The following is a 15,339-nucleotide window of genomic DNA, read 5'->3' on the forward strand; positions in this document are numbered from 1 at the left end:
AAAATGATATTGCTTCGGTTGAAGTCTATCTGCAGGAGCCAGGGACGTTCTCTTACCGGTGTCGCTCCGGCAGCAGGTAACGCCTGATCAACAGCTGAGAAGCAGTTTGAGAGTTTCCATAACCAGGGCTCAGCATCCTTATCTTGCCTCTGAAGCCATCCAACAGACTTGCTACAAAGGTTCACCTTCTCATTCCCTTCCATCATACAGCCACTTGCAGCACTTCAGCATCCTATAGGGCCACCTTTCTTTCATTCTTCCTTCTGAAAGAGAACATGAAGAGCATTAGCATTCACCATTTATATAGCTGATTACTTGCATCACAGTTTTAGTGCACATTGTTGCATTTAAAGGGATTGTCCGGTTACTGGAAAGCCCCTTTTAAAAGGGATATAATAAACAGATACTTATTTCTCCCCCCACCCACGATCCAGCACTGCAGTCCTAATATTTGTTGTGACAGAGGAGGTCACATGAAGTCATGTGACCGCTGCAGCCAATGAGAGGCTATGGCATCAGGTTCATGAATTCCTGGCATCATGGTGCTTTAATCATCTGGTACAGGAATATCCAGGATCGTAGTGGGCTGCAGCGTTGGTCCCGACACCCACTGAGGGGTAAGCATTTATTTCCACTGAGGGGGTCCTATTGAAGAGGAGTTGTCCAGTAACCTGACAATCACTTTAAACCACATCCCTTTCCTGCCAACTCATGCTTCCTAGTCGATTGCAAGTTTTTGCAGTAATGTCTAGGCACAATCATTAGTAAATCTGCCCCAGTATGCTGATCTGTCATTGAGGAAGCAGACAGCAAGAGTAAGGGCCCACTTACACGCAAAGACGATTACTCAAAATTCATTTCAAAAGATAGGGAGAATGACCATTAGAGCGACCATTTTGCATAAACTACTAAATCAGTACTAATGCCCATTAGTAGCTTATTAGCTTCATTTGCATGTAAATGAGTCTCCCTTGGCTGTATGCAGATAACAGCAGGTGGTCTGTTATCTGTATACAGTGCCTTTGTTCAGCTGTGGGACTGCAGTGGAATACAACATTAACCGCGCTCCTGTGGAGAATCACAGCATGTGGTCCCTGCTATCACCTGTCCGGCCGAACGATGGATTTTAAACTCAACATAAAATCGTTCCGCCACAAAAGCCAACGATGGTAGCATCTTCATGCAATGATTATTGCTCAAAAGACATTGTTTGAGTGATAAAATTGTCCTGTGTAAATGGGGCGTTAGAGGTTTTCCAGGAATTCACTACTGCTGACCTAACTTCAGGATGTCAGTAATACAGTTGGTGATTAATGAAGGTTAGCTGCTCAGGATCCCCACTGATTAACGGATCCGCTGGCCAGTGAAGCAGAGCCAGAAGTGTAATCGGGGAAAACTGAAAGCCAGAAGTCTAAAGGAGTCAGTGGGGAAACCCAACAGCAGAAGTTATTGGATCGACTACTGATGACCTACCCTGAAGATCGGTCATCCATAGTGAATTCCCAGAAAGCCCATTTACTCCAGTTGTTACAACGAAAATAAAACCAACTACTTAATCCTCGTTGTAATGGAGAACGCATCATAGAAGGAACTGGCTAGCTTGTACATTACAGACTTCTGACACAAGAGGGGCATTTACAGGCAGGCTTTTGGGACTGTCGGAGTAACTTAATTTAGAGGATACTCCGAGCGTATTCTAGCCTTTATCAGAAGATCACACATGACAGATAAGATGGCGAATCGCGCTCCTCTTCTGAGGCATCTGTATTACATACATCTTATATAGCAGACTTAGCACTTGTCAGGAGGTCACCGCCTGCATCTAATCAGAACATTATAGTCATAGTAAGGTTAGTCTGTGCACATTGGTGGAGCCATCGCTGTAGATTAATAGCCATGTTCTATTGCAAGGACATAAAATAAACCTTGAAAGACACATCCAGTACACAAGCCAGGAACAGCGCCAATATCCAGGCAGGACTACAGATACAGGGACACTTGTTTAGATAAAAGGGACAGCTCAGTACTATAAGCTATACCGCTGACTTGTGATGACACTGAAGGAATGATGTGCTTAAAACCTAAGGCCTCCTGCCTGGGGTATGGAGGGGGGGGGGGGGGGGTGAGGATTCTGCAGCAAATCCAGCCCATAGCATGCTATGAGAATATGCGATCTCCTGCCCATCAGCGTAAATAGATTGCGATTTTCCGCTCCAAGGGGAATTGTAGGTTACTTTCACATGAGAGACTTTGTATTTGACACTTTTTTTTAGTCATGCCAAAAAGACACCATGACCATGCAGCAAAGGTAATGAAATTCACACATCCCACCCCTCCCAAAATAAATAAAATGACAAAAAAAAAAAAAAAAAAGCACATTAGTCTGTGGGGCTTTTCTGTTTCAGTAACGGTTTTAAGAGGTTATTCCCAAGACTGACTTCCATCACCTAACCACAGATTAGGCCATAGGAATCTGATCAGTGGAGGTCTCAACGCAAAGACGCCCACGATCCTAAGAACTGGGGTCCCATCTCCTCCTCACTGCACCCTTCGCAATGACGTGGAGACCGAGTGGAGGGATGGCCAAGCACGCACGATGCTGGCCTATTCAGTTCATCGGGCCTACAGATATAGCCGAGTCAAGAACTTCATCTCTAGCAGCCCAACTGAAGAGGACTGCAACACATGCTGGACCACTCCGCCTCACTGCAGGGATGAGAGGGGACACAGGACCCCGCTTCTCAGGATTGTGAGAGCCCCAGCCATCAAACTTATCACCTATCCGGCGGTATCTTGTAATACCCCTTTAAAGCCAATATCTGGTCACAAAATCCAGGAGAATTTTTATTCTGAGTGAGGGAAAACACTGAAAGAAAAAAGTTTTTTCAGTTAAAAGCACCATTTGTGAAAGCACCACAAAAAAGGAATAGCTAAAAGCAGCCAGCCAACTACTACCCTACTCAGAAGCTAAATATGTACAAGATAGGACAGGTGATGAAATAACACAGATTACACAAGACAGCAGGAGAAAGCAAAACTGATAGTGCTACAGGTCAGTGAGAAACGAAACTAGGCCAACCAATCGCTTGACATGATGGTCATTAATCAGCTGTAAAGCATCTCTGAATGAGGGGGGCGGGGGGGGGGGGATCCCTTCAGGTAAGTCCAAAACTTCTGTTTGCATCATTTTCCATGCACAATGTAAATTACAAAGTGCATGGAAATGGGCAAACAGAAGTAATGACATGCAATGTTTCTGGCCGGACAACCCCTTTAACAGAAACACGGCTGCTTCCTAAGGGTCCGTTTATACCAAACGATTTCTCGTTTGAACGCACCAATGTTGTCAGAGTTCACTTGTGCGACCTGTTCATCCCCTTAGTAACCAAGCTTTTTTTTTTTGTTTTTCCAGTTTCGTTTTTTCCTCCCCCTTGTAACTCCTTTATTTACCCATCGCTGTCTGAGGGCTCGTTTTTGCGGGACAAGTTGTATTTTTCGACAAACTTTTTAATGTACTGAAAAACTTAACAAAAAAGTTCTAAGTGGAGAGAAATGGAAAATAAACGACATTCCGCCATCTTTCGCTGCGTCATGTTTTTACAGCGCACAAACTGCCATAAAAATAACTTTATTCTATGGGTCCGTACGATTACTACGATACCAAACAGTTTGTTTTTTGCTGTACTAGTATTTTTTTTCAAAATATATATATATATATATTTTTTTTTTTTTTTTATTTTTTTTTCTGCCGTCATAACTTATTTTTCCATTGACAGTTGTGCGACCAAAAAAAGCAGCATTTAAATCCCGCAAAAGTGCTTTTATCAGAATTGACAGCGGAATTTAAAGGGTTAACAGCCCCAATGAGCCACGCAGCTGATCAGAGCTGTTACCGCCAAGTGTCGGCTGTAAGAAACAGCCGGTTCCCCACGATGTATGGAGAGAGAGAGAGAGAGATCACCCCACAATTTTCATACACAGACCGCAAATACAGGCCGTCAAGAGGCGCATCAGCGGTCACTAAGGGGTTACACAGGAGGATCCAGCCCTGGCTTGTCATTCACTGTATAGGCGGGTTGGAAGGACTGAACAGGCGCTATTTAAACTGAACGATTAGTGAACGAGCCAATGAGGATTTTTCTCTCTGCATAAAATGAACCCTTCACTGTCCGTTGGCGGTGTACAATTATTGTTTGTTTCCGCTCTTTTGAGCTTCATTTTTTCCCGTAGAACGGATCCTCAGCCAATCCGCTCTGGCAGACCAGGAGCATTTATGCGTAACGCGGGTGACCCTTCATCTGAAAGGCCGCCACTTAACACCACAGTCTACGAAGCTATGCTCTCCAGTACAAATGCCGTAGAGGAACAGAGACGTGCCCCTATGGGTATATGTTCACACATAGTGGAAATGTGGTGGAATTGCCAGAGGACAGTCAAAATCGGCACCATCGCTGCAAATTTAACTAGAAAGCAGCTGACTTCAGCAGCTGTACCCCCCCCTCCCCCAAATTATCCTCTATACCCATATTATAAAGCATAACTGGCTCCTCAATGGGGGGCTCAATGCAGTGACCTCTGCTGATTTTGACAATGGGGGGGTCCCATGCCCCTCTGCAATGACAGGCATAGTGGGACACGGGACCCTCATTTTCAAGATTAGCAGGGGTCTCAGCAGTGAGACCCCCACCAATGAGCAAGTTATTCACTATCCTGTTGATGGGGCATAACCTGTAACCTTGGCACAGCTGCTGTAAGTAGACATGTGGAGGCTGCCTACTTAATATCAATGCACTGTGCCTTATAGGTGCCCTTCTACCCGTGGCACTCTTGTGGTCTTTGGCTATGGGCATCTCTCGGCTTGTCTGGTATGAACCGAGAGCATCTTTTACATGTTTGCCCTTTATTAGCACAGTGATCTGTATGTCTAGATTGTGGCATGCAGCTTACTAGGGCGGGCGGCTGATCCTCGGATCCCTACACTTGTAGCCCTGCGATTAGCTCATTTCCTGTTGTGGGATGATTAAGTGAGGTTTATCTTGCCGGTGCCTGTCACTTCAGCTGGGGATTCCTCGCTCCTGCTCCGTTTGGGGAGTATGAAAGGGACCCGCCGACAGGTGAACTACATTGACTGTAATGGGGTGCACCAGCCACCCGTTTTTTCATGCAGCGCTTTTTCTTCCAGCCAGATCTGCGATGAAACCTCCAGCTGGGTGTTCCAACGCAGATGGGAAACGGATCTAAAAACTTTCCTAATGAGCATTTTTGGTATTTTTTCATGTGCCCTGGGATTCACACACAATATCTTGTAGGATTTTGTGGCTTCACGTTTAATCTTTAGGCTGCCTGTCCACGGGCGTAGTGATATCCTGTGTCAGATCGCCACCGCAAGAGCCTCCGCCCGGGAGCAGGAGACAGCTGACGGATATCTGACAGATAGGCTCACCGCAGAGAATCGCCGCCCGCAAACGGAAAATCGCTATGATTCTCCGCTCGTAGACGGGGGGGGGGGGGGGGGGGGGGGGGGGTGCGCTTTCACTGTGTTCCCCGCGGCCAGATAATCGCTGCGGGGAATGCAATGAAAGTTCGCCGGTGGACAGGAGCGCTTCAGCCGGGCACCAGAGGGGCACTGCCTGCTGGGCCGTTCCTGTAAAGTGGGCGAGTTACAGAAATAGTGCGGCACACCGTGCCATGCCGTTTGCATTGCTCCTATTACCTTCAATGAGGGCTACAGAAATGGCGCCGGGCTACTTCGGTAGGCTCTGGCTGCTGGCCTGTAACTCTAGCAGTGTCTCCCATCTTGGCTATGAAGAGCAGAGATGGAAATATCCCATTAATAAAGCAACTCTCAAGCCCCGGATTTCGACTAGCGGATGCCCCCCGTACGGTGGCGGCGCATCACTCGCCCAGGTGCCTTCTACATAAGACAATTAGCGTTCAGATCCTCGCTGCACTGCGGGAATCCCACCGATAAGTGTTTAGACTAAATGCCGGCAGCAACAGGACGGCGGACAGTTTATTCGCTTACGGCTCGGATCTCGCAGGCATACAAGTCACATGACCATCAGTCTGTAAACACTTACTGTGAATGTAGCCCAACAAGCTGCCAGTCGGGTGAACGACGGCACGAGCGCCGATGTCATCGCTGAGGTCGTTAGCGATTGTGCATAGCGTTTACACGGACAGACCTCGTGGGCTTCTAAGTGTAGAGTTTACACGGAACGACGCGCCCGCGATCCAGCGATAGTTTGTGCCAACTGGAAGTCAGCGATAAGAGCCTGTGAACGAACAGCAAGTGGTTTCCGGGCCCGCACCCTGCGCAGTTATTGCTCACATTCACCATACGAGCAAGTTTTGCGCGATAATCGTCCCACGTAAACAGCCCATAAGCCATCTCCGGCCCCCATCACTGTCTTGCTTTAACACAGGAATAATCATCGCTGGGCCGGCCGTTGGACAGATGGCGGGTGTAGAAGCGCCGCTGTAAGAGACCCCGTATGGCAGCGAGTGTACTGCGCCTGGACATGTATCGCACGTACACGGTCCTGCGCAGTGCGGCTTTTTCCTTAAGCTCCGCGCTCTTTCATAAGAGGTTGGGTATGAGAACGCCGCCCGTACGCAATATATTGGGTACAGACAGTTTCATACACAGCCTATACAAGTGTACAGGGCGCACGCTGCGCGATACACAGAAATAGAGCATACTGCAGTGTATTTCTCATGCGCATCTACACGCCGCGGTGTGCACGGATCAATGAAAGTCCATTGACCCCATTCACCGTGGATCACATGGCCAGTGGACATGAGCCCTAAAAGTGCCCTGAGACACTAGTCCTGATTGGCCAGTGCTGCCCACTTACAAACCATCTTGGTTTTCCAGAACCAGAGAGCCACTTTAAGATCCCTGGACTTTTTCTAGATCTGATTAGTTAGGACCCATATTGGAGACCCCGACCAGCCATGTCAGAGGCCGGGGGCAGCAGACATACAGGCAACAGGCAGTCCCAGCCAACCAGCCATTAGTACCACCCGACTGGAAGTATCCCAGTGACTGGTTCCAACTGGCACAGGGCTACAGTACCCCCAGTGGGCACAGCACAAGGTCACACAACTCACTGGCAGGCCAATGCACAGCCCTAGCCAGGACTATACCCACTACTACAACACCCAACAGGTGGCTACACAGACTTAGAGGGTGTGACAACCCCGCACCCCGTGCCCGCCAGGCTGCCTCCAGACTCCACGGCACGGAGGTAGAGCCGGCGGGAAGCCCGCCTGCACACTCACCTGACCCCCAGTGCTCTCTTCGGCCCCCTCACATCCTCCTCCTTTGTGTCTGCTCCCGCACACTTCCGCTCTCTGTACGGCGGCGGTCACTGCTTTCTCTCTTACGCAGAACGCCCCGATGACGTCACGCCCCGCCCCCTCCCGCAGCGTCATCCGATATCTGGATCTGAGAAGGGGGCGTGGCCCAGCGTGTTTATTTGTTTCACTGCATGGAGCCTTTTTTTTTTTCTTTCAAAAAATAAACTTTATTGCGCTTCACACACTGTTTACAATCACGGGTAGCATATTAACACATTCTGCCGCAGTTCTACAGCGCGGCCGATTCAGCCAATCAGCTGGCTGGAATCGGCATCACGTGACTCAGCGGCGTGCCCGAGCATTGCCGTGCACGATGAGCTGTGCCCGCGCGTCACGTGGGCTGTGACGTCACCGAGCCTTGCATTTGCCCGCGGATTTTGAACAGTATCGATCTACGGAGGAAGCAAGCTGATGGTTGGAGCCTTTTCCCCAATTTACAAGATGGGAGAGTAAGATTTGTGCGCTACGTGTGGTGAGTACCCACCTGAGATTTGTGCGCTGTGCGCTACGCTGTGCGCTACGTGTGGAGACGCGGTCACCTGAGAATGCGCTGTGCGCTACGCTGTGCGCTACGTGTGGAGACGCGGTCACCTGAGATTTGTGCGCTACGCTGTGCGCTACGTATGGAGACGCGGTCACCTGAGATTTGTGCGCTACGCTGTGCGCTACGTGTGGAGACGCGGTCACCTGAGATTTGTGCGCTACGTGTGGAGACGCGGTCACCTGAGATTTGTGCGCCGTGCGCTACGTGTGGAGACGCGGTCACCTGAGATTTGTGCGCTACGCTGTGCGCTACGTGTGGAGACGCGGTCACCTGAGATTTGTGCGCCGTGCGCTACGTGTGGAGACGCGGTCACCTGAGATTTGTGCGCCGTGCGCTACGCTGTGCGCTACGTGTGGAGGCGCGGTCACCTGAGATTTGTGCGCTACGTGTGGAGACAACACCCAAGATTTGTGCGCTACGTGTGGTGAGTACGTCACCTGAGATTTGCGCGACGCCACCTGGCGCAACCTGTCTTTTTTTGCAGATTTGTGTGCCTTATTGCAAAATTACGTGTGGAGAGGATCCTGACGTTTGGATGCGTTTCGAGAAGAATTTCGCTTCGCTCGGACCCCACCTGACATCACTCAGCGAGGTAAGCTGCTGCATCTGCCCAAATTTTCATCGCGTGCATCTGCTCATATGCGCATATTTGGCGCATATTTGCAGGTTTTCGCTTGCATCTGCTGATATGCGCATATTTGGCGCATATTTGCAGGTTTTCGCTTGCATCTGCTGATATGCGCATACTTGGCGCATATTTGCAGGTTTTCGCTTGCATCTGCTGACATGCGCATATTTGCAGGTTTTCGCTTGCATCTGCTGATATGCGCATATTTGGCGCATATTTGCAGGTTTTCGCTTGCATCTGCTGATATGCGCATATTTGGCGCATATTTGCAGGTTTTCGCTTGCATCTGCTGATATGCGCATATTTGCAGGTTTTCGCTTGCATCTGCTGATATGCGCATATTTGGCGCATATTTGCAGGTTTTCGCTTGCATCTGCTGATATGCGCATATTTGGCGCATATTTGCAGGTTTTCGCTTGCATCTGCTGACATGCGCATATTTGGCGCATATTTGCAGGTTTTCGCTTGCATCTGCTGATATGCGCATATTTGGCGCATATTTGCAGGTTTTCTCCTGCATCACCTGATATGTGCATATTTGCAGGTTTTCGCTTGCATATGGTGATATGCTCTCCGTTTTCCACAGGACGACTCGTGTGGAGAGGAACCTGACATTTGGCTGCGTTTTGTACAACGTACGGAACCGGAGATTGGCGTTTTAGGTGCTGATCTCACATTTGCCCCCCGCCTTTTGGAGAGGACGACTCTTCTGGAGAGAAATTTCGCTTCGCTCGGACACCACCTGACGTCACTCGGCGAGGTAAGCTGCTGCATCTGCCAAATTTTTCATTGCTTGCATCTGCTCATATGTACATGCATGCCTGTATGCGTGCGTGCGTGTATGCCTGTATGCGTACGTGCGTGCATGCCTGTATGCGTACGTGCGTGCATGCCTGTATGCGTGCATGCGTGCCTGTATGCGTGCATGCCTGTATGCGTGCGTGCGTGCGTGCCTGTATGCGTGCGTGCCTGCCTGTATGCATGCGTGCGTGCCTGCCTGTATGCGTGCCTGCCTGTATGCGTGCGTGCCTGTATGCGTGCGTGCGTGCCTGTACGCGTACGTGCGTGCCTGTATGCGTGCGTGCGTGCCTGTATGCGTACGTGCGTGCGTGCCTGTGTGCGTGCCTGTATGCGTACATGCGTGCGTGCCTGTATGCGTGCGTGCCTGTATGCCTGTGTGTGTGCGTGCCTGTATGCGTGCGTGCCTGCCTGTATGCATGCGTGCGTGCCTGCCTGTATGCGTGCCTGCCTGTATGCGTGCGTGCCTGTATGCGTGCCTGTACGCGTACGTGCGTGCCTGCGTGCGTGCGTGCGTGCGTGCCTGTATGCATGCGTGCGTGCCTGCCTGTATGCATGCATGCGTGCGTGCCTGCCTGTATGCATGCGTGCGTGCCTGCCTGTATGCGTGCGTGCCTGTATGCGTGCGTGCGTGCCTGTACGCGTACGTGCGTGCCTGTATGCGTGCGTGCGTGCCTGTATGCGTACGTGCGTGCGTGCCTGTGTGCGTGCCTGTATGCGTACATGCGTGCGTGCCTGTATGCGTACGTGCGTGCGTGCCTGTATGCGTACGTGCGTGCGTGCCTGTATGCGTGCGTGCGTGCGTGCCTGTATGCGTGCGTGCGTGCGTGCCTGTATGCGTGCGTGCCTGTGTGCCTGTGTGTGTGCGTGCCTGTGTGCCTGTGTGTGTGCGTGCCTGTATGCGTGCGTGCCTGCCTGTATGCGTGCGTGCCTGTATGCGTGCGTGCGTGCCTGTACGCGTACGTGCGTGCCTGTATGCGTACGTGCGTGCATGCCTGTATGCGTACGTGCGTGCCTGCCTGTATGCGTGCGTGCCTGTATGCGTGCGTGCGTGCCTGTACGCGTACGTGCGTGCATGCCTGTATGCGTGCATGCCTGTATGCGTACGTGCGTGCATGCCTGTATGCGTACATGCATGCATGCTCACCCACTTACTCAGCCACCCCCTCTCTCTCACACACACACTTGCTGTGTTAAATTCGTCTTATTGGCCGAAAAAGACATAACATTAGATTTGAGCATTTAATTCCTTTTTTTAGCACACATACAGGTTCCATCACAATACTGCACCAACCTTCGGAGAAACAGACCAATTGTCCAAATACGATGTCTTTATCTATTAAAGTAGGAGTGAAGAAAAGCAGGGACAGTGCAAGAACTAGGAAAACCCACGGAATTAAGCCAATTGCAGGCAGGGTTAATTTTTTTTTTCTTCCTCGTTATAGGTCAGCTGATACGTTTTGGTCAGAATACTGCACTGTGGTAACCGTTTCCGCTGCTCGCAACCACAGAGTTGAATCACCAGAGAGCCAGAAGTTCGCAGATGTTGGCTTAAAAGCTGGAAATGGCCCATCCCCTGCTATGGAAATCCATCATCAGGATCTGATGGAGCAGTACGATGAAGATTGTCAGGTTGCATGTGATGCTGCTCACTGTCCCTCGTTAGTCGGGTCACAGTTTATACACTAAGCTATTTATCCCCTTAGAGAACAAGCCTGTTTGCGCCTTAGTGACAGACCGAAAATTTGGAACTTTACATGTGTCACTTGACATATCATAAGTCCTAAAGTGACTGTGACATTGTTTTCTTCCCCTTGTTGTACTTCTGTTAGGTAGTAAAAAGGACTGTTAAAAGTTGTGTATATTTATTAAAATTGCTACTTTGCACAATTTTGAATTTTCATTTTTTCACATTGTCAAATGTCATAAAATAAGTGCGAACATGCTGTACAACTCTCTGCGAACATATAGATTTCCATCTGTTCACCTTATTCTGGATGCACGGTTTACAACTTTTGTACATTTATTTTTTCCATTTAGGAGACGTACAAATTTAACATTACTTTTCAGAATTTAGAGGAACACTAAGGCCTCATGTCCACGGGGAAAATCAGGCCCGCTACGGATTCTACATGTAGAATCTGCAGCGGGTCCCTCCTGCCCCGCGGACATGAGCGCTAAAAATAAGAATTTAAAAGCATTTACCTATCCGTAGCAGTCGGCGAAGCTTTGCTCTTCCTCACGGCCGGCGGATGAATTCCTTACGCCGGCGGCACGTCGACGTGCCGCGCGCATGCGCCGGGCACATCCGCCGAGCCGAAGCAAGGGAGATGCGGCCGTGAGGAAGAGAAGAGCTTCGCGGTCCGCTGCGGGTGAGTAAATGCTTTAAATTCCTATTTTAGGTCTCCGGACGGCTTCCATAGGCTTCAATAGAAGCCCGCGGGAGCCGACCCCGCGGGAGACCCGCACGAAAATGGAGCATGGTCCAGATTTTTTCATGCTCCATTTTTTTTTAAATGCCTTTTATTGACGATCCGCGGGTATTTATCTACCCCGCGGGTGGTCAATGCATCCCTATGGGGTGCGGATCCGCGCGCGGGAGATCCGCTGCGGATTTTAAATCACATTTTGCCCGTGGACATGAGGCCTTAGTTTTCCTACACCAATCCAAGTTTGCAAAGGCTGCTAGGTGTCATAATTAAGGATGAGCGAGTATACTCGCTAAGGCACTACTCGTTAAAGTAATGTGCCTTAAACGAGTATCTCCCTGCTCGTCCATAAAGATTCGGGGACCGCTGCGGCTGACAGGTGAGTCGCAGGGGAGATAGAGAGAGATCTCCCCTCTGTTCCTCCCGGCTCTCCCCCGCGGCGGCCCCCGAATCTTTAAGGACGAGCAGGGAGATACTCGTCTAAGGCACATTACTCGAACGAGTAGTGCCTTAGCGAGTGTACTCGCTCATCCTTAGTCATAATGATAGATACCCTTACAAATTACCACATTTTAAAAACTGCACCCCTTAATGTATTCTCTGAGAGGGTCAGGAGTATTTTGACCCCACATTTATTTTTAGGAATTAATGCAATTTAGGAGACCAAATAATATTTAATTTTTAGAAAACCTGTCCTTTTCAAGACCTTTTTTTTTCTATATTGCACATCAAAAGGAGGATTGAACCTCCGAAATGGATACCCCTGTTTTGTCTCGTGTTCACAAGTATACACATTGTGGCCCTAATGTTATGTCTGTATGCACCACTGGGCCCAAAAAGAAAGGAGTAGTCAGTGGCTTTCTGAACAGACTGTTACAATCGTGTGAGCAGATAAAGCTGAGGGCCCACACGATCGTGACTAAAGGAGTGGTAGTCTAGTAGTATACACGCACACAGGGAACACAGGAGAGTCACACAGAATCCAGGCACCCAAGCCTGTGCTACAGGGAGGATGACAGTGGCCCTACCTAAGCGGGGACATCAGCCCAGTAAGAGGGCGGCCCAGCGATCTTAAGAACTGGGCCCTAGCAGATCCGAGGAGCCACACCACAGAACAGGAGTCATACACATGCCACATAACAGACACCGCCAACTGCATCAGGAGCAGGACAGGGCACACCGCCAACTGCATCAGGAGCAGGACGGCACACCGCCAACTGCATCAGGAGCAGGACAGGGCACACCGCCAACTGCATCAGGAGCAGGACAGGGCACACCGCCAACTGCATCAGGAGCAGGACAGGGCACACCGCCAACTGCATCAGGAGCAGGACAGGGCACACCGCCAACTGCATCAGGAGCAGGACAGGGCACACCGCCAACTGCATCAGGAGCAGGACAGGGCACACCGCCAACTGCATCAGGAGCAGGACAGGGCACACCGCCAACTGCATCAGGAGCAGGACAGGGCACACCGCCAACTGCATCAGGAGCAGGACAGGGCACACCGCCAACTGCATCAGGAGCAGGACAGGGCACACCGCCAACTGCATCAGGAGCAGGACAGGGCACACCGCCAACTGCAACATATAGTGAAAACCAGACAGACTCCACCCAATTCGGATTTTATACTTTATTGCTAGTGTGGATGTTACACCAAGGTTCATTCCGTGATATAGACAAAAGGCCGCTGTGTTTGCGGGTCTTTTCTGTTTACTGCATTGCAGTAAAATATTGCGCAGTTTTTCAGGATCCTGCGTCATAATTCTTTTAAAGAAAAAGCGTATAAAAAAAGGGAGTCACTGGGAAAAAAACAGTTCATAAAAAGAAGGGTTTCAAGATTGCTGAACGTCGAGGGTCTCTTCACTGTCGGACAGCCTTCCCGTTCTCAAGGACGTCAGATCTGCAGGAAATGACGAGAAATCAGCAGGTTAACAGTCACATCCCACCAGTATTACTGATTCCTAGATCCGCTCAACCCACTTACATTGACCACTACTCCCCCAACCTGGACAGAAGAATTAGACATACATACATACAGGCACGCACGCACGTATACACACAGGCATGCACGCACGCACCTATACACACAGGCACGCACGCACGTATACACACAGGCACGCACGCACGCACGCACGTACGTATACACACAGGCATGCACGCACGCACGTATACACACAGGCATGCACGCACGTATACACACAGGCATGCACGCACGCACGTATACACACAGGCACGCACGCACGTATACACACAGGCATGCACGCACGCACGTATACACACAGGCATGCACGCACGCACGTATACACACAGGCATGCACGCACGCACGTACGTATACACACAGGCATGCACGCACGCACGTACGTATACACACAGGCATGCACGCACGTATACACACAGGCATGCACGCCCGCACGTATACACACAGGCATGCACGCCCGCACGTATACACACAGGCATGCACGCCCGCACACAGGCATGCGTGCACGCATACACGCATGCGTGCATGCACGTATGCACGCATACACACACGCACGTATACACGCACGCACACACGCACGTATACACGCATGCACGCACGCATACACGCACGCACGCACGCATACACGCACGCATGCACGCACGTATACACGCACGCATGCACGCACGTATACACGCACGCATGCACGCACGTATACACGCACGTATACACGCATGCACGCACGCATGCATACACGCACGCACGTATACACGCACGTATGCACGCATGCACGTATACACGCACGTATACACGCACGTATGCACGCATGCACGTATACACGCACGCACGTATACACGCACGCACGTATACACGCACGCACGTATACACGCACGCACGTATACACGCACGCACGTATACACGCACGCACGTATACACGCATGCATGCACGCACGCACATATACACGCATGCATGCACGCACGCACATATACACGCATGCATGCACGCACGCACATATACACGCACACAGGCACGCACGCACGCACACAGGCACGCACGCACGCACACAGGCACGCACGCACGCACACAGGCACGCACGCACGCACACAGGCACGCATACAGGCATGCACGCATGTACGCATACAGGCACGCACACAGGCATGCACGCATGTACGCATACAGGCACGCACACAGGCATGCACGCATACACGCATGTACGCATAAAGGCACGCACGCATGTACGCATAAAGGCACGCACGCATGTACGCATACAGGCACGCACGCATGTACGCATACAGGCACGCATACAGGCATGCACGCATATACGCATACAGGCATGTACGCATACACGCATGTACGCATACAGGCACGCACGTATACACGCACGTATGCACGCATGCACGTATACACGCACGTATGCACGCATGCACGTATACACGCACGCATACACGCACGCACGTATACACGCACGCACGTATACACGCACGCATGCACGTATACACGCACGCACGCACGTATACACGCACGCATGCATGCACATATACACGCATGCATGCACGCACGCACATATACACGCATACAGGCACGCACGCACACAGGCACGCACGCACGCACACAGG

General features: G+C 50.7%; 1 protein-coding gene and 1 long non-coding RNA gene across 8 annotated transcripts in view; one reads left to right on the forward strand and one right to left on the reverse strand.

Annotated features, from left to right (window-relative positions):
* The window catches only part of MARF1 (meiosis regulator and mRNA stability factor 1), a 53,134-nt gene that overhangs the window by 35,053 nt on the left and 2,742 nt on the right, over positions 1-15,339 (reverse strand). For 4 of the 5 annotated variants that reach the window (XM_066576224.1, XM_066576225.1, XM_066576222.1 and 1 more), the window contains exons 1-2: positions 7,285-7,404; positions 57-263 (exon numbers count right to left, since the gene is read on the reverse strand). In XM_066576224.1, the coding sequence (XP_066432321.1) occupies positions 57-206 (150 nt within the window). In that variant the 5' untranslated portion in view covers positions 207-263; positions 7,285-7,404. Of the gene's footprint in view, positions 1-56; positions 264-7,284; positions 7,405-15,339 lie in introns of those variants that run through there. The other variant, XM_066576223.1, reaches the window with a different exon arrangement.
* Positions 7,577-11,194, forward strand: LOC136577564 (uncharacterized). 3 transcript variants are annotated; one of them, XR_010786505.1, is made up of 4 exons: positions 7,577-7,834; positions 8,391-8,498; positions 9,121-9,294; positions 10,778-11,187. It is a non-coding gene; the product is annotated as an uncharacterized lncRNA (long non-coding RNA). The 3 variants fall into 3 exon arrangements; XR_010786506.1 differs by lacking the exon at positions 7,577-7,834 and adding an exon at positions 8,314-8,330; XR_010786504.1 differs by lacking the exon at positions 7,577-7,834 and having other exon boundaries at positions 8,207-8,498; positions 10,778-11,194.

This window comes from Eleutherodactylus coqui, chromosome 8 (assembly GCF_035609145.1).
Source record: "Eleutherodactylus coqui strain aEleCoq1 chromosome 8, aEleCoq1.hap1, whole genome shotgun sequence".
Classification (NCBI taxonomy): Eukaryota; Metazoa; Chordata; class Amphibia; order Anura; family Eleutherodactylidae; genus Eleutherodactylus; species Eleutherodactylus coqui.